Source organism: Triticum aestivum, chromosome 7A (genome assembly GCF_018294505.1).
Source record: "Triticum aestivum cultivar Chinese Spring chromosome 7A, IWGSC CS RefSeq v2.1, whole genome shotgun sequence".
Lineage (NCBI taxonomy): Eukaryota > Viridiplantae > Streptophyta > Magnoliopsida > Poales > Poaceae > Triticum > Triticum aestivum.
In genome coordinates, this window is record NC_057812.1 from 198,523,284 (window position 1) to 198,548,877 (window position 25,594).

A 25,594-nucleotide genomic window follows, 5' to 3' on the forward strand; every position below is an offset into this window, starting at 1 on the left:
GCAACCCGACCTGATTTGTCCGAAATGACCCTGGGTCACTAAGGAACTGACACGTGTTCCAACGGGTCAGATTTCAAACACACACGGCAACTTTACTTGGGCTACAAGCAAAGCTGACTTATCCAGCTCTAGATAAGATTTGCTCTCATTGTCTTCGCTCGAAGACATAGGATTTTGGTTAAGCATCACTTCAGTCATTCTGAATGGTTCACTTGGACTCCACTTAATAGTACGGTGGTTCCTATGACCCAACAAAAAAGAAAAAGAACGATGAAACAACTAAGTCTTCACGCTCCATAGTCTTCACGCGATGTCTTCTTTTGTCATAGTCCTCAATGTGAATGTATTCACATACCACCTTTGACTTCAATGTCTTCATACATTTTTAGGGGTCATCTCTGGTAGGAAAACCGAATCAATGAGGGACTTCTACCTGTGTTATCCTGCAGTTCTCACAAACACATTAGTCCCTCAACCAGGTTTGTCGTCAATACTCCAAAACCAACTAGGGGTGGCACTAGATGCACTTACAGTACAACTTCGTCATGGACCAAGGTGGCTTCAGTCCAGAGGCTCTGATGGCTGGTCTAAGCCACCTGCTAGACAACAAGGCGTGCATGATCCTTGACGATGACGGTGTACATTTTGTGGTACTTAGGGCTTGAAAACTGTTGTTGGCATGTATATTTTGATGAGGTGGTATCATTGTTGAGGAAATCGTTAACTGGTGGCTGCTCGGTTGGCTAGCGAGTAGGGGATTAATCGGCTAATCGGCAAGTTAATCGGCCATTTAATCAATTAATAGGATGATTTTTTGGTTTATCGGCTACTCGGTGACCCTATGAGTAGGGATTAATTGGCAAGTTAACTGGTTAATCGGATGAATTCTTGAACAGGGGGTGGTATATACTAACCCCTCACGTTGATGGCGAAGTTGCGGTGGTAAGATTACACTCTCTTTTTGATGTGGTGGTAGGATGGCACAATATTAGTTAGGATGAACTTGCTCTACCTTATGATATAAGTTTCTTATGTTTCATGTGTAGTGAGCTCCTTTTTTGAACTGTGTAGTGTGCTCCTTTGCTTACTGATTGAATTGTTGCTCTTCTATCATGCTAGGAGAAGTGGTATGTAGTATACAGAGAGAGGGAGGGTTCCATATGGGATGAAGAACTTCATCTTCACCATCATCGCATAGTTTGTCGTGTCCTCCTTTGCTTACTGCTTGAATTATTGCTCTTCTATCATGCTAGAAGTGGTATTTAAACCAATAAGGAGGCTAGCCAACTCGCCTCCACGGAGCTCCCCCAATTGGCCCTTCGTTGGCCGTCGGATCTGTCTTTCTGGCTTGTCTGGGCCGTTGGATCTCCACCTCGCAGTCAAACTATTTTCACCCGGTAGTCATTTTGTTCGTTCAATGACGGGTGGGCTCAGGCTACGTGTTCATTGGTTGGGTTGGTCATTCTCATGTGCAAAGGGCTTTTGCCCAATCCGCACGCGCTCCGACCCAATCCACTCCACACCGGCTGCCACACAACCCTAGCCCCTTTCCCCTTGACCCCCGCAGCCCCTCCCTCCTCACTCGTCGCCATGGCCTCCGGCATAGGAGCCTCGCCGGTGCCTGCTACTCCCCTCCACCACCGTAGGCGTGCATGGGCGACGGATCCGTGCTGGAGAAGAGCAGCTCCAGTCACGATGGGGTGCAGCTACGGGGAAGATGAAGGAGGTCTGCCTTCCTCGCCGCGCCCTTTGCTCCTCCTCCTCTTGCCACGTGCCTACGCAGCCAAAGAGAGACCACCGACGGGGACAAGAAGCAGTGGGGTCTACGGGGAAGATGGATAGGGCGGGACAAGGGGAAGGAGCAGCCGAACCCTGCTCCATCTCTTTCCTTCACATACGAAGTCTGAGGAGCAGGTGGCGAGGGAAGCCGCCATGGCCAGCAGCGGTGCTGCCCAAGGACGTCCCCGCCTCCATGTAGTATATAGAGAGAGGGAGGGTTCCATCTAGGATGAAGAACTTCATCTTCACCATCATCGCATAGTTCGTCGTGTCCTCCTTTGCTTGCTGCTTGAATTGTTGCTCTTCTATCATGCTAGGAGAAGTGGTATGTAGTATACAGAGAGAGGGAGGGTTCCATCTAGGATGAAGAACTTCATGTTCACCATCATCGCATAGTTCGTCGTGTGCTCCTTTGCTTGCTGCTTGAATTGTTGCTCTTCTATCATGCTAGAAGTGGTATGTAGTATAAAGAGAGAGGGAGGGTTCCATCTAGGATGAACTTCATCTTCACCATCATCGCATAGTTCGTTGTGATTGCAGTGTTGTTTTATTGATGTGGTCGGCCACACGTAGAGACTCTACTACGTCAGGCATCAGCTGCAAATCAGAGTATCACAAGCAAACGTGGAAAACAGAAGGAAACAAAAACCATGCTAATAGGATTAGGAGGCAATGACCAGGGAGGGCACACAAAAAGGTTATTTCAACGACTAATAACACAGACCAGCAAAGTCTATACTACAGCGTCTGATCACAGGTGGTAGAAAATAGTACGCCTCGGTGAAACTAATCAAGAGTGGAACACCACTTTACACCAGGAGCAAACAAACCCTGGCCAGGTAGCCGAACTACAGAGGGGTCGATGGACGTCACATATACTCCCTCTCCTCGCTACAAACACAGCACATTATATTAGCACAAAACAATGGGAAAAAACATCAGCAAATGTCCTTTTCTTATCTTCTAATACACCATATTAGGTCAAAGATCACGGCGTGGTCGGAGCCAGGTCGGTGCCGGAGATGTGGGAGGATGCGTCTTCCTTGGCAGCTGCGGCGGCGGCTCCGTTCCCCGGAGACGACACGGCCTTCGTCATGCTGTCTCTCTTGCTGTCCTTCCCCCCAGACCTTCCATTCTGCTGGCCACTGATTGATAGTCTTCTGCTCGGAGGAGTGCCGTTCATGGAGGTGCCGTTGGACTTTGGGCCAGGTATCTTCTTCGCCGTAGCAGGCCTGTTGGGGCTGACTCGCGATCCAAACGGCCCTTCATGGTCAGTGTTCAGTTTCTGCTCGACGTAGCGCTTTTGTTCCTGGGATGTTAATGCAACACACAAAATGGAGAGTTAATGTTATGGAAATAGGGGTCAAGAGCATATGCTGCATATAGAAACATCAGCAATAGGCACGAGTGATGAATCAAGTAATGTTTGCATTCCCAGTTCCATTTTTCCTACCTATGATGACATGCAACAGCATCCTAACAAACTGAACTCAGAAGTGTACAAACCAGACAATCAATGCCTATTTCTAAACACAGTGAGCATATTTAAAACACGGACCGCGTACAAGAGACGCTCAAAATAATTGGACTGACAATTCAAGGGCATTCTAAACTGGGGAATGATTGGCTTCCAATTTTAAGAGAACATACCTTCATTCTTTTCTTGTCTTCTTCTCTTTCCTCCCTCAGCATAACATACTCGTCCAACATAGCTAGAAGCGGTACACCGTCATACATAAAGGACAGACCACGGCTCTCTTCCCATGCTCTAGTCTTGGCCACCAGAGTTTCGACAAGCGCTAGAATGAAAGCATTGATTGCATTAGCAACAAACAGAATTACATAAGTGCAGAATAAAATGCATGACCAGAAGAAAATCCAATAAACATAAATTGGTCTCCATCATGTTTGTATTTTAGAAAGTACCTGGAATCTTGCTGACAAGAATACGAGCTTTTTCCGCGCGTTTGAGATTCAGATGGGCACCTCGGCTGGAGTTATATCTGTTGTCATCCTGCAGAAGAATTTTGAATTTGTGCATCAGAAGCAAGTTCCAAAACCAGCAGCACTGATTTGTGAAAGTAAATTATTAGCATACTCTGTTATAATCTTCAAGCCAGCTTTCTTCTTCACACGCAGACATCCATTTTTCAACTTTATCCAATATATCTTTCCTGCTCAATGCTTCTTCCTTTGCTTTTGCTATCTGATCTTCCATATCTGCAATTAGTTCTGTTGGTTCTATGTTCCCTGCCTCAATCAGTGCCAACAATTTCATATGGGCAGCTGCGGTGTCTATTACTGTGTGAGCACCGGCATAGATGTCTTCCAACTCAGTTTGCTTCTTGAAAGCGATTTCTTTCATCTTGCTGTATTTTAGCTGGTCTAGCCTTTGAACCTCTGTCTCAGCCTGGACAGGAAGAAAAGGCCAAATAGAGCTGAACAAACAATTCATACCAGGAAATAATCCTACCAGATAATTTCAAACATGATCTGACCTGTTCAATTAAATCAAGGGCAAGAGCTCCAGGAGCAGTGACTTCATCTACAGATGCTGATCTGTTGCAGGTAACATGACCAAACATGCTCCTTTCTTGTGTCGGAGCATCCATGAGATCCCAAAGATCATACAGTTGACCAGCAAGCTCTTGAAGCTGAGAATACAAAATAAGCCATTAATGAGATTGTGCATGTAGTAAAATAAGGTATGTGTTTCAGATTTTAAGAAATGTGATTTTATTTTTACCTTGCTTAGCCTCAACTTTTTATCTTCATGAAGTGTGGCTACTGTCTTGTCAAGTTTTGATAATGTATCGTCGCTGATGCTCTTGCAGTTATCAGCAATAGAGTCATCTAGACTGGGATGAACTTCAGTCACGGTGCTGAGAAAATCCATCCCCAAGACAGTACATAGATCATGCACCATACTTACATACTCAAGAACTTTCTCCAACCTATTGCTCTGCAAACCAATTTTCAAGCAGGAAGAAACTCTTGTTAGCCATTGGGAATCAACGGCGAAGAAATAGTCAAAACATCATAACAAAACATTTTCTCCTCGATCATGTAAAAAACAAAAAAAATTAGGGAAGGAGTGGGTATTACCTTCTCTTTCTCAAGCTCCTGGAGTTGGGACCGAAAATCTTCAAGCCTCTCAAGTGTCAAATCATCCTCGTTGACCTGTGGTGTAGCTACCTGCTCACCAACCTCTGTGGTACCAGCAATCTCACCACATATTTGATCAATTTGTGACTGTACACTAACAAATTCCCTCTTCCTCTCATTCTTCTTCTTATTCAACTGCTCAAGTGTTGGAGCGATAGCAGCTAGCTGTTGCTTGATTGTCCCTGATGTCTTCTCAGGCTGCATGCACATTCATAATTCTCAATTAACTTCAATAATAATAAAAAAATGGCTCTAAGCATTCAAAGTGAGGTATCATTTCAATTCTCGGCTATGACAATCAATCTCACGAACATCAAGAGGAAAAGAACGAGGTGAGAATTGCAAATTCAGAAAAGCTCCATAGGTCGGTACCTAGTTCCACTGAATATGCACTAGAATGTATCATGCATGTACTCCACAGAATTATCTAGGATGAAAATCAACCAGCAATTCTAAGCATTGTGACAATATTAACTTACAGTTCTTGCTACCGCTTTTTCCCCGAGAGCAGAAAGAAGCCTGGCAAGCTCAATCTTTGAGTCATCCAGCGCCTGGATAAGGAGATCCCTAGAGTTGGTGGCCTGATCAACTTTCCTCTTGTAAACATCCAGGCACTCCTGGTCCAGCTGGTACAGGACCTTGTCACGGTCCTCGTCACTCTCACCAACTTCATCCCACACAAGCTACAGCAGGAAGATTTCAGAGAAGAAGCATGTCACCATCAGTTGCACAAAGCCAAGTTGACAAACAAAGCAAAAAAAAATATAACTTGTTGCAGTTCGCAGAGTGCCGCATACCTGTAATTTCTGCAGCAAGGATCCACAAGTGATGCCGCCGGCCATTTCAGCACAACCTGCAAGGAAGGAGCATCGCTTGAGAATAAATCTTGCTTACCAAACTAGAACCCTCAACACGAAATGCAGTTCTAAGCCTGACGGCATCAACACTTAGTCGAATCAAACCAACCCGAACAATCACGTCGGCCCATGGTAGGCACTAAATCTCACATGCACTGCAAGTGTCGCATTCGTGAGCCCTATCACTAACTCTTTTTTTGAGTAACTAGCCCTATCACTAACTAATGATAAACTTATCCCCAATTAGCAGCACTCTAATAATTAATTAAAAATAAAGCCTAGATGGCCCTACTGAAGTAGAGCACCCCATGATGGCCACCAATAATGACATCTGAACGCCTAAACGCCAGGGGATCCCACTTTACCAAATCTAACATATCTGGCCTTAAACCCAGCAATAAGGCAATAGCATCCAGGAACCCTAGAATCCGACTCCAAAACATGGAAACCCGCGGGCAGTTGACCGGCCCCGTCCGGCCAAGCAGCAAAGGAGCTCCAGAAGATCGCGATCTGAGCAGCCAGCCCTCACAAATCGAGCACCCAAGAGAACAATTTGGTTTTATCATGACTTCAGTCTCAACACCCAAACCAGAATGCTACGCCATCACACAGATGAGGCATGGAGAGAAGATCCCCGCTGAATCCACCGCCCAAAACCCACACCTCCCAGCTAAACCCCCGGCCCGCAGCGCCGCCATTACGCCCCGCATCGCCAGATCTCCGCCCCCCGGCAGCTCCCCTACAACCCCACCATGAACGGGAAGGAGGAGAAACGATAGCAGAGCAAAACAAAAGGCACTCACCAGATCACGCGGCCGGCGCCAGCGGGCGGCCGCACCGAAGCGCGCAGGATTCAGACGGACGGGGCTTGACCGTAGACTCCTCGAGCCTCGTCGCCGCAGGAGCCCGCCGCCGCTGGCGAGGAAAGTAGCAGGAGGAGAGCAGTGGCGAGAGTGAGCTGAGACTGGACCTCCCTGCTGCTGAAATGCTGATGCTGCCGCGGGACGGGGCAGCCAGCCCAATTAATGGGGGTGGGTGGGTGGCGGTCCCGCCGCCGGATGCGAGCGGTCGGGGCATCGGACGGCCCGGATGGGCCGGGGCGGTGTTTTTCACCGCGGGTGTCGGTGAAAAAACGGTACGGCGAGAATAATGCGGCCGGCGGGCCCGCGCGGCGCGGGGAGGAAGGAAGGACGGGCGGGCGGCTCGGGAGCTGTAAATTCCGTGCGTGAAGTTTTGGTGTCTGGTGCCCTCGGGCGGCGTTATTAACGAAATGGTGGATTGTTTGTTTAGTTAATCTAGGGAGTGTTGACCGGTCAGAGTTGTCCCGTTGCGATCTGGGCTTCCCACATATCCAGCGGTGTTTCAGCGCGGTTTGGGGTTTAGGTATCGTACTCCCTCTGGTCTCGCCTGCTTGTGCCCACGTGATTAGCCGCGATGCTCCTTCGTGCTCGGGGAAGGGGATAGGAGTGCGTCAGGTCTCGCTAAAAAAGGTTCAGTCTCAGTCGATTGGAGACGAAACTTCCACGCATCATACGAACTCGTCTATCGCGTTCGCGTCCGACCTGGTTTGTGTCATCTCCAGTGCCTGTCTTTAATCCATGGACAATGATACCCGAACCGGCCTTCCAAAGCTCGTCGTAAACGCCCGCCCGCGATGCGAGCAAGTTTGGATGTAGTTCATACAAACATGACGGAAATCTTTCACGGACATAAGTTCGATGTTTTTTACATGAATAGTATTTTGTCTGTTCAATTAATAAAATGTAGGAAAACTGAACAAGCATGTAGCGGACGCCGAACAGTGATCTTGTACGCGTGCCCGAGCTGGCTGGCGGAAGAGCACGGGAGGCATCACAGCTCTGCCCAGCAGCCGTCTGGTGCTCGCGGAGGAGCCGCTTTGCTTCTTCCTGCGTCGTGCGGAAGGCCGCCACGGCCAACACCGACAGTGTCCAAGGAGCCTTGCCCTTGCCGGCGGTGGTGGCGGTCTCATTGAGAGACTACTCCTCGCCAACCTTAGCCAGGTCCCAGTCGAGGCGGCATGGTCGCCGCGCGACCGTCTCCGCGGTGTCATCGATCGGTCATGAGCCCGAGCCTCCGTAAGGTCTGTGTCCGCGCAGATCGAGACCAGCGCCTCATAGAACTTTACAAACGCGGCGCAGCCGCCATGACCGCCCTTTTCTGGACTGGCACAATGCTTCGCGGCTACGTGGAGCCGCGGCCGCCACGGGAGGAGTGGTTGAGGAGGCGCCCATGTGCCTTCGCGATTGCCAGCGGCACCATCTTCACGGCGACGATGTTGGCTGGTCGATGCGGCCGTACCGATTGTGCGGTGGTGACGCCGGCTCCGCCTTCACGCACTAGAGAGGCCGTGGCGCCGACTCCTCCTTGACGCGGGCTTGCGGCAACGAGGGCGGCGCTCAAACATGAGCCCCATTTGCCATCGACACTCATCGTGAGTGACCGCCGCCTGCTGAGGAGGTGGAGCTATTGCCGCGGAGGCTTCTTCTCATTGCTAGAGGAGATAATGATCTCCTCCTTGTTGGAGGGGCCGTCCTCCCTGGAGGTCGAGGGCCCCAAAGTGACCGCTCATCATGAGCTTCATTTGTCATTGGCACTCATCGTCCGTGAACGCCGCCTCCGTGAGGAGGTGCAGCTGATGTGGCAGCAGCTCCTCCTTATCATTGAAGGATATGATGATCTCCTCCTTGTCGAAGGAGCCGGCCTCCATGAAGGTTAAGGGCACCGGAGAACGGCGGCGGATGCACCAAGATCCATATCTGGAAGGAGATCTAGAGCGCGGCCAGCCGGCATAGAGAACCATGACTTCGACATGGTGCGGTGTAGTGTGGACGAGGTAGAAGGGTAGTGGTGCGGTGTGGTACCTTAGTGATTTTGGTGTATTGAAGACTTATAGGTTAAGGGACTGATGCGTTTGTGGGTATACACAGGTCTATAAGTCTATGAGGAGTTTCATATTTACAGAGAAAGTCGACCCCTAAAAATGAAGTTCTTCGACTGAAGACTTTGGATTTCTGAAGACTTTCTGAAGACTTTGAAAGTGAAGAAATTGGTGTGACCATGAAGACTTGGTATTCATTCGAGGAACATGAAGCGTGAAGACTTTTGTTTTCGTAGTTTCATTTTCTCTTTCTTGAGTCATAGGAAACACCATACTGTTAAAGGGGGTCGAGGAAATACTAAGAGAAAGTTTCCAAGTGATGCTCAACTCAAAATCCTACACCTACCAATCCCTTCGAGTGAAGCCATTGGAAATCTCATGCAGTTTAGTCAATTTCTTGAGTGACAGAGACGAAGCTGTTCTGATCTCTGAGGAATTTTTTCTAACTGAGGAGTTACGAATTCGCCAGTGCGGATTGCCTACAAGTGAGAAACATGATAGCCCTGAGGAATTTGATAGTCAAATTTCCGCCCGTTCCTGTGCTACGCGCCAGCTGTCCCAAAATATCTTCATATCATTGAAGGTCATTTATATCTTATCATGTTGGGCTGCTCCCTAGGTTATAAATAGCCGCCCCCTACAACCATTAGCTGGTTGGCTGCTCCGAGAGAAACTGACACTTATCATTTGAGAGCATCCCATCCTCCGAGGACTTTGAGCGGAAATCATCAAGTGAGGAGAACCCAAACCCAAACACCTACAAACCCAAAGTGATTGAGCATCACTGAAGAGGTTGATCCTGCGTGGATCCGACGCTTGTTACCTTTGAAGACTATGCATCTTCCAGACGGTTAGGCGTCATGGTCTAGAGCATCCAAGAGGAAATTGTGGATCGCCGAGTGACCGAGTCTGTGAAGGTTTGGAAGTCACCTGAAGACTTACCACGAGTGATTGGGCGAGGTGAGTGTGACCTTTGCTCAAGGGCAATAATGTGAGGACTAAGTGCCCCGAGCTGCGTGTTCAGGACTGGGTGTCCGGGATTGTGTGTCCTTAGGTTTGAATACCTAGCCGCCCTAACCAGACGTACAACTGTCGCAGCAATTGGAACTGGTCTATCAAATCATTATCTTCACCAAGTCTACTGGTTCTATTTCCTTAACCCTTCCATTTCCTCATTACCGTGTTGCGTGCTTGTTCATATATGTTTGAAGACTTTGACTGAAGGCTTTCTCAATTTCCTCAGTTCAATTTCTTCAGTCTGTTTGTCTTCATCATGTTTTATCTTGTGTTTACGCTTTCTGTACTCTGTATTTGTTTTCATTTCATCATGAAGACCATGCTTATGTTCTGTTATGTTTACTTCTAAGTACTTTCCGCTGCAAGTAGTTCTTCTCTTAGGAATTTCCTCACCCTGAAATTCCTCAGTGAAGAATTCATAAAAATCGCCTATTCACCCCCCTCTAGTCGACTTAACGCACTTTCAATTGGTAGCATAGCAAGGTACTCCCTTGTTCTGTGTGATTTTGGTTTAACCGTCTGGAGTTTTAGTTATGTTGATCGCGGGTATGATCAAGGTTTCTGCCGGGTGTCCTACCTTCGATGGGACGGACTACCCCTACTAGAAGAATAAGATGCGCATGCATCTTGAGGCAATTGACAACGATCTCTAGTATGTTGTGGAAAATGGCGTTCCCTTTGTCACTCCTACCATCAACGCTGCTGATGTGAAGAAATTCAAGCAACTCGACTCTCAAGCAAAGAACATCATATGTGGCCATCTGAGCAAAGGGCAGTATGGCAGAGTGAGTGCTTTGGAGACAGCAAAGCTTATCTGGGACAGGTTGTCCAAGGTCAATGAAGGAGTCTCAACACAGCGTGACTCTCGAGTTGACGTTCTTCGCAATCTCTTCAACCGCTTCAAAAGACTCGACAATGAAAATGTTCAGCAAACCTTCGGTCGCCTCACTGACATCTCAAATGAGTTTCAAGCACTTGGTGCCACTGACATCACCAACCATGAGGTGGTGAACAAATTGCTGAGATCGCTTGATTCCTCATTTGATACTTTGGCATTGATGATACAAGAACGTGGAGACTATAAGTCACTTGATCCCGGTGATATCCTCGAGAGACTAAACACTCATGAGTTCCAGCTTGCTGAGAAGAGAGAGATCTATGGATCAAGTTATGGCAGATCACGAGCTCTGAAGGCCAAGGCAGTGTCTGAATCTGAAGGTGAAGATTCTGGTAGCAGCCTTGGTGACCCTAAAGAACTGAGCCAAGAGCTAGCAATGCTCGTGAGGAAATTCCGGAAGTTCTCAAGATGTGGTCGTTTTGGAAAATCCTCAAGAAGTGATGACTTGAGATTAGATTCCTCATCCCATGATTACAAGAAGAGACTCTGTCACAAATGCAAGAAACCCAGTCACTATATTCAAGATTGTCCTTAGTGGGAAAAGGAATCAAAGAAGAAGAAGTACAAGGACTACAGTTTTGATGATTCAAAGAAGAATAAATCTTCAAAGTCCTCTTCATCAAAACCTTCAAGGTCTTCATCTCACAAGAAGAGCAGCTCCAAGAAGGCTCGGACATTCATTGGCAAGGAAATGAACTCTGTGGCTGAATCTGAGGAAAATGAGGAAGATGAGGAATCTAAGGAGTCAGACTCTGGTGTGGCGAGCCTAGCCCTCGCTACTGTGTTCATCAGCAACTCCATCTTCAACTCTAAGGAAAAGGACCTCCCCAACACTACTGATGACGGCGATGATGACTACGCTCCCACCTATTGCTTCATGGCAAAAGGCTCAAAGGTACTCAAATATCCCTCCTCTGAATCAAGTGAGGATGAATCTGATGAAAACCTCAAATCCAACTATTTTAAACTTGCTAAGATTGTTGTGAAACTGCAAAAGGCTCTAGAAAAAGTTCAAAACATGCTAGATAAAAGCGATGATATGTTGGGCGAGGAAATGGATCGCACTAAAAATTTGACTGAAAATCTTCAGAGACTTCAGTCCAAGTTCGACAATCTTCAAGGTCATCATAACACTCTTTTGTCTGATCATGAGAAGCTTTCTTATGAATTTCTTCAAAGAAAGCAAGATCTGGAGCAGTTAAGAGTGAGTTATGAAGATCTTCAGAAGGAGTGTGATTCATTACTTTCTCAACAAATCAGCGCTACTCAGGAAGAATTTATTCCTCCATGTTTGAAGTGCATTGAACGTGAATCTGCTAATTCTTCACCTGAATGCTCAAATGCTTCCATTGCTGCAAATTCTTCAACTGTCTCTGCTATCACTAATTCCTCATCTAAGGACATTGCTAGTATCACTGATGATGCAGGGCTGAAGGAATTTTATATGACAGGCATGTACAAAAGCCTCAAAGGGCATCAGGCTCTTTGTGATGTGCTTAAAAGCAGATCCTCAACAGGAACCCCAGGAAAGAGGGTATTGCCTTTGAGAGGAAACTCAGTGCTGATGGGACCTACTGGAAACCTGAGCAGTATCCCAAAACCTCATGGGTTGCTGCAAAGATACCTTCAGTGGATCCATCTACTTTATCTGACTTTACATGTGAATCTTCATATTCTTCTGATGAGTCATTTGACTCCAACTATAAATTGTTCAAAAATCTGAATGGTGAAGTATTTGCTAGATATGTTGGCACTAACTGCAGGAACGGTCCTCCCATGAAGAAAATCTGGGTTCCCAAAAGGTGCCTTGAAAATCTTCAGATGAATGTCATCATGACACCACCTGTGAAGAATAGGAACCCCAGATCAAATTCTTCATATGGACCAAATTCTTCATATGGATCCAAGTCCTCATACGGACCAAATTCCTCCCATGAATCAAATTCCTCAAAAGGATCAAAGTCCTCATATGAACATCATCGTGCTAACCCTTCTATTTCGCAGGGAAGATCTAAGGATTATGGATATGTGCATTATTCGTCAAATCATTATGTTCATAAATCCTCAAAGAATTTCTCCGCTTACTCTTATGCTTACCATAACCCTTCATGTGAAACGAAGTGGATTCGCATCTATGCCACCTTTATCTTATGGAGCTCGCAGAATGATGAACTCTTTGCCACCCCTTTAGATGTGGGTGGTGAAAAAAAGAACTGATCTCTTATGCAGGGTCAGGTCTCCAGTCGAACTTAAATGTCTGAAGAATTTGCTGGAGACCTGAATATGCTTGAAAGGACGCAAGCTAATCATGAAGAAATGAATTCTCATTTCTCACGTCCTCTACTGCTTTATCCGTTCTATTGTTTGATGAATTTGATCTGATGAAATTGATATCATATTATTCACTGATGAAGTATATGAGTTCGTAAGCTGCACTGATTCATCTGCAGGATGATCAACCCAAAGCCACTGAGTGGGTCCTCGATAGTGGATGTACAAATCACATGACTGGTGACAAGAATCTATTGATGGACGCTCCCTTATCTCCATCGCATCTGAAGCATATCACTTACGCTGACAAAGGCAAAAGCAAGGTATTGGGTCTAGGTAAGGTTGCAATCTCAAAGGATCGACACATGGATAAATTCATGCTTGTCGAGTCCTTAGGGTTCAACCTCATGTCTGTCTCAATACTTTGTGATCTTGATATGGTTGTTGTCTTTGGCAAGTATCGTTGTGTTGTGATCATGGAAGCTGACAATTCCAAAGTCTTCGAAGGCTTTAGGAGAGGAGATTTTGTATATTATTGATTTTTCTACAGGACCACAACCTGCTACATGTCTACTTGCAAAAGCTTCAGAAGGCTAGCTATGGCATCGATGACTTGGTCATGCTGGGATGAGAAACTTGCACACGCTCGCGAAGAAGAAGCATGTCATTGGCATCGAGGGTGTCAAATTCCTCAAGGACCATTTGTGTGGAGCTTGTGGAGCCGGAAAGATGACCAAGGCCAAGCATCCCTCAAATACCAATATGACTAACACTCGTCCATTTGAATTGCTTCACATGGATCTCTTTGGCCCTACTCACTATGCCACATTTACTAATGTTGCATCTTTATATGGCTTTGTCATTATTGATGATTATTCTCGATATACATGGGTGCATATCATCACTTGCACAACTGAAGTGTAGGAAGTTTTCAAATGATTTTCCTCGAGGGCTTCAACCAACTTTGGTGTGAAGATCATGCACATCAGAAGTGACAATGGAACTGAGTTCAAGAACACTGGTCTTGATGACTATCTTGATGAACTTGGTATCACTCATGAGTTATCTGCTCCATATACTCCTCAGCAGAATGGCGTCGTGGAGCGCAAGAACGAGACTCTTGTTGAGATGGCTCGCACTATGCTTGATGAGTACAAGACGCCTACTCGCTTCTGGCCTGGGGCATTTGATACTGCTTTCCACATCATCAACAGGGCATATCTTCACAAATTTTTCAAGAAGACTGCATATGAACTCCTCACTAACAAGAAACCCAATGTGAGTTATTTCAAAGTCTTCGGTGCTAAATGCTGGATTAGAGATCCTCATCACAGTTCTAAATTTGTACCGAAAGCACATGAAGGTTTTATGCTTGGTTATGGTAAGGACTCGCACACCTACAGAGTCTTCAACACCTATCACCACAAGGTTGTTGAAACTGTAGATGTGCGGTTCGATGAAACTAATGGCTCGCAAAGAGAGCACCTACCTCCTGTGACAGATGAATACCTCCCGAGGAATCTATTAAGTTCAAAGCTATTGAGGATGTCATTCCTACCGAAGAATCTGCTGAAGAAGTTGTCCCAGAACATGAAGAACGGCATGCTGATGCACCCGAAGAAAATGGTGTTGAGGAAAATGCTGATCAAATTCTTCAACGACAACCAGCTCATCCTCGCGTTGCAAATGAAGTGCAGATTGAGAAAATCATCAGCGACATCAACATTCCAGGTCCTCTCACACGCTCAAGAGCTTCACATTTATCTAAATTTTGTGGGCACTTTGCTTTAGTCTCTATCACAGAGCCCACTAAGGTAGATGAAGCATTTCTGGAGCCTGAGTGGATTCAAGCTATGCAAGAGGAATTACATCAATTTGAGCTCAACAACGTCTGGGAACTGGTCAAACATCCAGATCCTCGCAAGCACAATATGATTGGCACAAAGTGGATCGACCGCAACAAGCATGATGAAAATGGCCTTATGGTGAGGAATAAGGCACGACTTGTAGCTCAAGGCTACACACAGGTTGAAGTAATTGATGTCGATGAAACTTTTGCACCTATTGCTAGACTTGAGGCTATTCGCATATTACTTGCTTATGCTAACCATCATGATATCATTTTACATCAAATGGATGTGAAAAGTGCATTCCTCAATGGTAAGCTTGAGGAAGAAGTATATGTTGCTCAACCCTCAGGTTTTGAAGATCCAAAGCATCCCGATAAAGTCTTCAGACTCAATAAGGCCCTCTATGGCCTCAAGCAGGCCCCTCGGACATGGTATGATACTTTGAAGGAATTCCTCATGAAGAAAGGCTTTAAACACGGTTCACTTGACCCAACTCTTTTCACTAAATCTTATGATGGTGAATTGTTTGTGTGCCAAATATATGTTGATGATATCATTTTCGGCTGTATTGACTAACGTTACAGTGATGAATTTGCCTATATGGTGAGTCAAGAATATCAAATGTCTATGATGGGAGAATTGAAATTCTTCTTAGGTCTTCGGATTCGTCAACAGTGCAATGGCATATTCATATCTCAGGAGAAATACCTCAAGGATGTACTGAGGAAATTCGACATGCAAGATTGCAAAGGAGTCAAAATCCCTATGCCCACAAATGGCCATCTATGCACTGATGAAAATGGTATTGACTTCGATCAAAAGGTATACCGCTCCATGATTGGTTCTTTATTGTATTTATGTGCATCTAGGCCAGATATTATGCTTAGTGTTTGCATGTGCGCCGGATTTCAAGCTACACCGAAGGAATCACACCATAAGGCTGTGAAGCATATTCTTCGATATCTAGCTCACACACCAACACTTGGATTATGGTATCCCAAGGGCTCGGCTTTTGATCTCATTTTATATTATGCTGGTGATCGTGTGGACCGCAAGTCAACATCACGCACATGCCATTTCCTTGGACGATCCTTGGTATGTTGGTCCTCGAAGAAACAGAACTGTGTATCACTATCTACCGTTGAAGTTGAGTACATTGTTTCTGGTTCTTGCTGTGCTCAATTACTGTGGATGAAGCAAATCCTCAAGGACTACAGCATCAACATGAAGAATGTGCCTCTCTACTGTGGCAATGAGAGTGCCATCAAGATTGCTCATAACCTAGTTCAGCACTAGAAGACAAAGCACATTCAGATTCATCATCATTTTCTTCGTGATCATGTGTTGAAGGGCGACATCGCTATTGAGCATGTGAAGACTGAAGAACAACTAGCCGATATCTTCACAAAGCCCTTGGATGAGAAGAGATTTAGCAAGTTGAGGTGTGAGCTAAATATCTTAGAATCTTCGAATGTCCTTTGAAAAGGACACACATCCTAACACTTATTCAAAATTGATGACTTATATGTGCAACACACGAAGTAATGTTTTTCTTCAATCAATGAAGACTAACCCTCTAAGTATGAAGAAATTAATGAAGAATTTGATTCTCAGAACCCTACGACAATTGTACGCGGTGTCTGTAATCATCATTCTTATACGGTGGGTCACGCCACCACCAAAAGTTGAAAATCTTCAATTTGAGTTTTTGAAATTCCGCAGTTGTTCATTTTCTTCAACTTTGCAATGTCTTCACCCTTTCTGTTGTTCGTTTTCATTGGCAATACAAATATATATGAGTTCATGTCCTCTACAACATTCATTTATTGCTATTTCTTCAAGTTGCTTGTTCTGCTAAGTGGATGTGATCGGACCCTTCCCCCTCTATGCTAAACTGAACCCAGTCTATTCACAAATTCTTCATGCGTGTTCTATTTGAAACTCGTTCAAAATCTTCACTGCGTCCTTGTCAGCTGAAGAATTTGCGAACGAGACCTTAAACTTATCTGATCTGAATTTTCGGCCTTTTGCTGCTCAAACCGTTCCACCTTTCGTGATATATTATCTTATTCACCCACGATCGCACACAATCGTCACCTCTCTGTACGTGGGTGACACATGTCACGTGAATGAGAAGGGTCGGGGGCACGTTCGTCCAATTTCCTCGAGCGAGCAGTTTTTCACTTCGGCTATAAATAACCCCCTCCCTTCCTCACTTCGTTTTTACTCCGCTCGACCTTACTCCCTCGCTCGAGCTCTCAAACCCTAGCGCCGCCACTACTTCCATCGTCACCGGTGAGGAAGAGCTTCACTGCCTCGACCTCGTCGCCATCGTACTCGCGTCGGCTGCAGATTTCTTCACTCCGCCGCCGGCGTAGCTATCTTCCTCAGCCAAGTTAGGGCGTGGAAGATCTGAACTGACGAGCTTCTAAATCTAGCCTTCACAGTTCGTCGTGTTCTTTGTCAAGGGTAATTAAAAGTTACTTTTACCGCCCTTGTTGATTCTGATGTTTTATTCAAATCTTCAAAAGGTGTTTATTCCTCAAATCATCACACACTAAACACCTCACATATCATCTGTTCTTGATCTGTTTCTCTAAGAAACATTTCTCTTCAAGATTCCTCAATTGTGTGGATTTTCAAATCTGTACAACTCTGGAACCTAAGTCAAAGAACGCTTAGTGAAATTCCTCAAGACTCATCCGGTCAAATTCCCCAAACTTGTTCTTTTTGCAAAAACTTCTGAGAACGCATATGACCTCTCCAAATTCTTTGCACCTATACTCTGTTCACAGGTACACATGTCTGCTGCTGAATCTCTAGGTTCTCATCAACTTAACTGATTTGCAGCGTTCCTCGAAGAAAAACTGCATACCTCTTCAGAGAATTCAACTGATCAAAATCCTCAGCTAAAGAAAATGGCTGACGGAAAGAAACCTCAGAAGGGAGGAAAGAAACTGGAAGTCAACACAGCTTTTGAGATCCCTGATGACATTTACAAGGATTATTGCACTCCTGATGAGGCCACACATGGAAAGGAGGACAAAAATCAGCGCAAGGTGCGCATACAAAGGATAGAGAGGATATGGGCACGAGAATGGAGAGAATACATATATGTCACTCCAAAATATATGAAGAAATTTGCTCTTCACCCCCCTTGCCCAAAACCTCCATTGGCACCTGGCCAAGAACCTGATCCCCTAGCCTCAAGCGCGGTGAGGACTATCCTGATGAATGGGCAAAGCGTCAAGCTAAGTTGGCCAGAGTAGCAAAAGAGGCAGTGAGGAAATTCAATGAAGACTCTGCTGCTGCTGCTGCCACTACTGAGGCCTCTGCTAGCAAGCCGAAGAAGGCCATGCCTAAGAAGCCTGCACACAAGCATAGTGCCCCTTCTTCTTCAATGCCCTCACGACCAAGCTCCTCTGCAATGCCCTCATGGCCAACATCTGCTAAGCCCTCACGAGCATTTTCTCAAGCCGCCCCACTTTGCTGAAGACCAAGGCCACTGCTGGACGAGGCACTAGACCAAGTCCTGAAAAGAAGCAGGTCACCTTTCAGGTCCCGTCCTGTGAGGACGAAGCTGATGATGAAGAACTTGAAGAAATCATCAAAGACAGACAACACAGGGCCGCTAAAGCCAAAGGAAGTAACGTGCCATTGCTACTGGATCTAAAGCTGATCCTCGACTTCATCGACTTGTGGCTCAAGGACCCCAACACACATCTGCCTGAGTTGAACCTCACTCCTGGTCAAAGTCATGTGTTGACTGCCTTCATTAATGAAGAGAAACGGAAGTTTGAGAAGGCCAGACAGCTGAAGAAGGCGCAATACAAGAAAGAGCGCTACCTGAAGAAAAATGTTGTAAATATGACATCTGATGAACTTCTGTCTATTCAAACTGAGATCAAAGGACTCGGTGATAAATTCAATGTCTACCACACAGATTGGCTTGTAGCCAAGGTCAAATTTGTGAAGTTGGCTGAAAAATTCACTACCAATGTTGCAGCTCCAATGCAACAAGAAATTCCTCAGGCTGAAGCATCTGCTCAGCCTACTGAAGAAAATGCCAACACCGCTGATGACAATCAGGCTGCTGAAGAAAATGCTACTACCAGGGCTGATGACTGCATTCCAGCTGCTGATGAAACTGCCAGGGCAACCACTAGTGTCGCGCCTGAAGAAACTGTCAGGACAGCTGAAGCTTCAACTGATGTGCCTAAAGAAACAGAACCAATTTCCTTTGCTCCTCCTGCACCTACACCAAGTCCAATTCTTCCTTCTGCATCAGAAGCAAAGAAGACCAAGGTTGCGGAGCGTGCAGCGGTGAAGAAACGGAAAGCATCAACTTTATCAAAATCTTTAGCTACGAAGAAGATGAAGAAATTGACCAGCTCATTTGAAAATCTGATTGATGTTGTTCTAGTCTCGAGCATGCCATCAAAGGAACTCGTTCCTTTTGATGAAGAATACGTTATCCCAAGCGGATCCGATGAAGATATTCCTTCTACTGCTTCTTTAGAGCAGTTGGATGAAGAAATTGAAGTGGATGCAATACCGTCAACCCCGGTTGTCTCATCGCCCATGCCTCAGTTTACTGCTGAAGAGGCCAGTGTTGAAGAAATGAATGGAGAAGATGAGGATGTGGACATTGGGTGCACAACGCCAGTGCTGAATGATGACTTTTGGGAAAGTCAGCACCCCAATTCTCCTTTGTTCACTCCTCTGCAACAAATTCCTCAGTGCCAAGTGACTACTGAAGTTCAAATGGGATCTGAAGAACCACACCCCACTTTGTTTATCCCTGAAGAGATTCCAGCCACTAGTGCTGATGAAATTGCTGCTGAAGAATTGAAGACCCAGGCTGCCACTAAAGAAGAAACTGAAATTCCTCAGCCTGCGGATCCTGAGATTGCGATTCCTGAGGCTGTGATGCAATTAACTGACACTCCTCAGCCCAAGCCAAAGGATCCTTTCTCAAAGAAGCAAAAATTCAAGGCTGTTGACTTCTTCCACGAGCATGTCTTCTTCACGGACTACAACCCCTATGACTCTGCTCGTCTTAGAAGGAAGCGTTTTTGGACTGCCAGCCAAGCAAACTTCTATTCTTCGCTGCTTTTCAACAAAGACAAAGTCTTCGACCACGAGCATATTCCTCACATGGACATGGAATCACTGCCTTGCTTCGCGCCAGTCCTCAGTGTTCTTCATGACGCTGGACTGCTCAACTTTTGCACTGACATTGTTGATTGGGATGAAGAGCTAATTCTTCAGTTCTATGCCATGCTGCATATCACAGGAGAAGCTGAAGATGTGAACTCTTGGGTATTGGACTGGATGACAGAGAACACACATTTCAAAGCACCGGCCTCTGAATTGCTTCATGCCCTGCCTCTCGGTCCTCCTCTTGAAGGCGCTTGTTGCATATACCATGAACCTGAACTTATTGCTCACTATATGCAAGTGTTGATGAAGCCGCTAAAGCCCGGTCGAGCTCCAAGGACCAAGTTCCTCGTGAAGGAATTGATGTTTGTGCCTAAAACTGTCTATCGCATTCTGACGAAGACATTGAGTCCTATTAAAGGCCACGATTCCAATGACAAAGAAGTTGTTGGCAACATGAAGAATCTGCTATTCAATATCATACATGGCATTCCTATCAACTACCATGATTTCTTCATGAGGACTCTGGCGAATGTTGCACTCTCTTCATTTGAGTTGAAGCCTTATGTTCCTTGGAGTATGAGATTCCTCAGAACAAGGTCTCCACTCAACTACAAGGCTGATTTTTAGAATCACGTCAGTTACCTGCCCCCAATAGAAGTCCTCAAGTGGACATTCTCATCATCTGATGAAAAGGGCAAGGCTACTGCAATTATTGATGAAGGCATTCGTCCATTGGATGGTCTATTCCGCAAAGCTGCATCTGATACGTCTCCGTCGTATCTACTTTTTCAAACACTTTTGCCCTTGTTTTGGACTCTAACTTGCATGATTTGAATGGAACTAACCCGGACTAATGTTGTTTTCAGCATAATTGCCATGGTGTTATTTTTGTGCAGAAATAAAAGTACTCGGAATGACCTGAAAATCAATAGAGAATTATTTTGGAATATATAAAAAATACTGGAAGAAGAATCCACGTCAGGGGGCCTCCACCTATCCACGAGGGTGGGTGGCGCACCTGCCCCCTGGGAGCGCCCCCTGCCTCGTGGGCCCCCTGACGCTCCACCGACCTCAACCCTGACTCCATATATTCACTTTCGGGGAGAAAAAAATCATGGAGAAGGATTCATTGCGTTTTACAATACGGAGCCGCTGCCAAGCCCTAAACTCTCTCGGGAGGGCTGATCTGGAGTCCATTCGGGGCTTCGGAGAGGGGAATTCGTCTCCATCGTCATCATCTGTAACGCCCGGGTAATTAAGCTACAGTAATCCCATGTTAACGGTGCCACGCCACTCTGGTGTTTGTTGTTAATATCGCGTTGGATCAAAACTTTTCAAAATTTAAATTCAAAATATTGTCAACAATAAAAGATTTTCAAAACTTAAAACAAAAATGTTCGGGTGTGCAAATAAATGCCTAGGAATTTATGGTGTGGGATCCATGCTTTTATAAAAAACCTAAATACATAAAAGGAATTAAAACGGAAAAGAGAAATAAATAAAATAGAAGGGGAAAAGACAAAACTAACCCCAAAAAAGAGAAAGCAACCCCCTCCTGGGCTCCGGCCCAGCAGGCCACCAGGCCGCCCGACCGGCCCACCTGGCCAACCAACCGGTCGGCCCACCCCACACTCCTCATAACACCCACTACCGACACCCTAGCCCCGTGACCGCACCACTCGCCCCACTTTCCCCCACTCGCTCTCCCCCTCCCCCGATCCAGAACTGGATCGAGGGAACGAAACCCCCCCATGACGCCGTACCCATCGTCGACGCCACCTGAAGACCACCCCGACGCCGTGCCGCCTCCCCGCCGACCTGCATCCTCAATGCACGTCGTCCCCGCCCCCACCTCGCGCCCCGTTGCCAATTACCCTACGGCTCCGGTGTGAGCGCCTCCCCATGCTCCCTTTCCTCCTCTTTCCCCCTGCCCCGTTGGACATCGTGGCCTGGCCGCGCCCTGGCCACGCGCGCGCTCGTGCACCACCACCCTCCCCGCTCGCGCTCGGCGCACCCCACGGGCGCCCCGCCCGACGCTTCCTGGCCTCCTCGCCTGCCTGCGGCGCGCATCGCCGCCCCTGCGGCGCCTCCACTTACCGCGGCCGGCCGGCGAGCCGCGCTGCCAAACTCCCCGCGCCGTCGCCCGCTACCGCCCTTGCTCCGCCGTGGCCATCCCTCCCGCGCTACTCGCCGGTCGCTGCCGCTCGTTGCTCGCGGTCGCTGCTGCTGCTCTCCAGCGCCTCGCCCGCGTGGCCCCGCTTCGCCCTGCCGCCCGCTTGCCCCACTGCTGTCCACCCCGCTCTCCTCTGTCTCCCGCCGGAGCTCCACGCCGGCCGTCGTTGTTACCGCTCCCCGCGCTCGCCCGTGCCTACCTGCGCCTCTGCTCGCGCGCGCCACCTCCGTTGCCGTGCCCCGCCTCCGCCCACACGCTCCGGCCACCACCGCCTCCCCTACACGCCCGCGCGCCACCGCGGTACCGGCGCTCGCCAGGCGGCGCCCACCCTGCGGCCGCTCTCCCCGCCGCTCGCCGCGCACACGCGTCGCCCTCCCGCGACCGGTCACTGCCTCGGCTCGCCGCTGCAGGGCGTAGCACTGGCCGGTCGGCCTCGGGCACGGGCACCACACCTATCGTGGAATTGCCACGGCAGATGTCCTTAGTGTCAGGACTTAGTCGCGAGGCCAATGCATCTATGTGGTAGCTTGAGAGGGGTTGAGCGGGATGAGAGACGCGATGTTTTACCCAGGTTCGGCCCCTAACGGTGGAGGTAAAAGCCTACATCCTACTTCATTGATATTGATGATCATGATCACGGTTACAAGAGTGCTCTATCTCGAGAGCTATTGTCTAAACCTAACTTATCCAACTTGTGGAACTTGTGAATCTTGTCCCTTCTGGGGAGCCTTGCCCCTCCTTATATAAGTTGAAGGGGCGGTTTACATGTGGAGTCCTCTTAGGATTAGGACTAGTCTATCTCTAATACAAACTGGATACAAGTCCAGGTCTTAACTCCTTGTAAGATAAACATTCCTCATGCCTTTCCTCTTAAACCAGCCCACCGTTAAACGTGAACCGGCCTTCTGGGCCTTGGGCCTTGTCATCCGTCTGTCCCGCTCGCCGGATCACCAGTGAGTCATAATGACCAGGTGGGTTGCTTGTAAACCGCCAGGTCAGGGCGGGTTGCCAGTAACTCGCCAAGTGTTAGCGGGGTCTTCAGAAAAACCGCCAAGTCCTGGCCGGGTTAACTTCCGTCCGGTTTACGCCGCAGGGTATATCCCCGACATTAGCCCCCAAGTTTAGCTTGGATTTATTCATGGTAAACTTATGCTGCAAAATAAACACAAGAACAAATTTGACAGGTTATGCTCCGGGTTAAGAATTTTTGTAAACCGGTACCTGATCATCCTTAAGTCCTTGTTATTTCCTCCTTCTGAGAAATCTGGGTCAACAGACCAGCTTCATAATCAATTTGCCGACCTTGGTTTGTCACCGAGAAATATCGTGAAGAATAACTCCTTTGACTCAGCTCCCAAAGCGCCGGTTTAAGAAACATGGGTCTGAAAATACTTATCTGATATTCAACCGGTTTGAAGATGTAAAACTTGCCGGTTTAATATTACCAAAATAGTCGGTTTATAAATATTGATGGCGCCGGGTCATAATTGTTGTCGACACCGGGTCATGTAATTGATCTTCCTGATTTGCTCAAAACTGATAAAATGAAGATGTTCCTCGTTTATATGCATAATACCTGTAGCCCCCAAGCCTTAAGAGGAGAACATAGTGATAACTTAAGACTTGCTCCAATAAGTGTTTCAACCTTGAAGAAATCCGATTAGTTCATCTCAGTCATATAAACTGAATACTCCATATATGTAGCCCCAAGTGCCGGGTTGTCATGCTTGCAGCAACCTGGGAGTTGTTATTTCCCGATGCTCATAAAAAACTTCAACCAGTGTAGCCCCCAAGGACCGGGTCATTATGTAAAGAATGAGCAGGGACTTTGAAAATATGATCATGTAGACTTTAATAGCAACGTGTAGCCTCCAAGGGCCGGCTCAGTAAGATAATATTGAGCTGGGACTTTATATATACTTCATTGAGAATAATATTATATTATGTAACTCCCATCACGGGGCTTGAACCCACGTCCACAAGGTTAAGAGCTTTATGCTTTACCAATTAAGCAATGGATCCTTCAATATTATGGACGAAAACTTGTGTACCTTGAATTGTTGACAGGAGCAATTGGTAGCCCCCAAGGGCCAGCTCATGATAATGATGAGTCAAGTCTTCAATAAGACTAGTAAAAATGACTTTGCATTAGCCCCCAAGTGTCATGGTGCATGCTTGCAGCGACATGAGACTTGCATGTAATCTCAATTTGAATAATGTAGCCCCCAAGTGCCGGGTTGTAAGCCTGCAACGACTCGGGACTATTCCTTCCATTGTAGAATAAATCATATCCTTTGATAAAATAATAGCCATTGCGCTAAAGCGACTTTGAAAACTCGACAATACCGGTTATTAATAACCATAAAAACCCACCTGGTCATTATGACTCACTGGTGATCCGGCAAGCGGGACAAACGGATGACAAGGCCCAAGGCCCAAAAGGCTGGTTCACGTTTAACGGTGGGCCAGTTTAAGAGGAAAGGCATGAGGAACGTTTATCTTACAAGGAGTTAAGACCTGGACTTGTATCCGGTTTGTATTAGAGATAGACTAGTCCTAATCCTAAGAGGACTCCACATGTAAACCGCCCCTTCAACTTATATAAGGAGGGGCAAGGCTCCCCAGAAGGGACAAGATTCACAAGTTCCACAAGTTGGATAAGTTAGGTTTAGACAATAGCTCTCGAGATAGAGCACTCTTGTAACCGTGATCATGATCATCAATATCAATGAAGCAGGATGTAGGCTTTTACCTCCACCGTGAGGGGCCGAACCTGGGTAAAACATCGCGTCTCTCGTCCCGCTCAACCCCTCTCAAGCTACCACATAGATGTGTTGGCCTCGCGACTAAGTCCTGACACTAAGGACATCTGCCGTGACAATTCCACGACAACACCCGTGCGCCTGCACGCCCGTAACCGCTATGCCCCCCCTAGGCCACTTACATGCGGGCCCCAGCGCCCTGAGAACGAAATTTTAAAAAAAGAAAGAAAGAAATAATAATAAAATTAATTAATTAATTAATTAACTAAATAATTAACTTAATTAATTCTATTCAAATTAACCTAATTAACTACTGTTAATTAACTAAACAGTCTATGCCTAGTGGGACCCACCTGTCAGGTTGACTAGGTCAACTGCTGACGTCATGCTGACGTCAGCAAACATTGTTCTGGATAATGTTGAATTAAATAATTAAATAAATCCTAAAAATGATTTAAATATTTTAAAATTAATATAAAATAAACCGTAGCTCGGATGGGAAAACTTTGTACATGAAAGTTTCTCAGAACGACGAGACGAATCCGGATACGCAGCCCGTTCGTCTGCCACGCATCACTAGCACAGCGAACACTCAACTTTCCCCCTTCAATTCATCTGTTCGAAAACGCGAAACCCCAAGGATATTTTCCTGGATGTTTCCCCCCTTCACCGGTACCACCTCATACCGCGTTAGGGCACCCCTAGCATTGCTAGTTGTCATGTCATGCATCGCTATGCATCTGTTTGCTTAATATTTATT

General features: G+C 46.7%; 1 protein-coding gene across 1 annotated transcript; it reads right to left on the reverse strand.

Annotated features, from left to right (window-relative positions):
* Positions 1 to 2,417: 2,417 nt before the first annotated feature.
* Positions 2,418 to 6,818, reverse strand: LOC123150499 (65-kDa microtubule-associated protein 1). Its single transcript, XM_044570340.1, has 10 exons — positions 6,605 to 6,818; positions 5,742 to 5,797; positions 5,424 to 5,627; positions 4,885 to 5,142; positions 4,526 to 4,741; positions 4,278 to 4,433; positions 3,878 to 4,189; positions 3,706 to 3,793; positions 3,430 to 3,578; positions 2,418 to 3,088 (listed from the first exon to the last, which is right to left on the reverse strand). Exons 2-10 carry the CDS (start codon positions 5,784 to 5,786, stop codon positions 2,768 to 2,770), a joined length of 1,749 nt encoding a protein of 582 aa, XP_044426275.1. The 5' UTR covers positions 5,787 to 5,797; positions 6,605 to 6,818; the 3' UTR covers positions 2,418 to 2,767.
* Between the last annotated feature and the right edge of the window lie 18,776 nt (positions 6,819 to 25,594).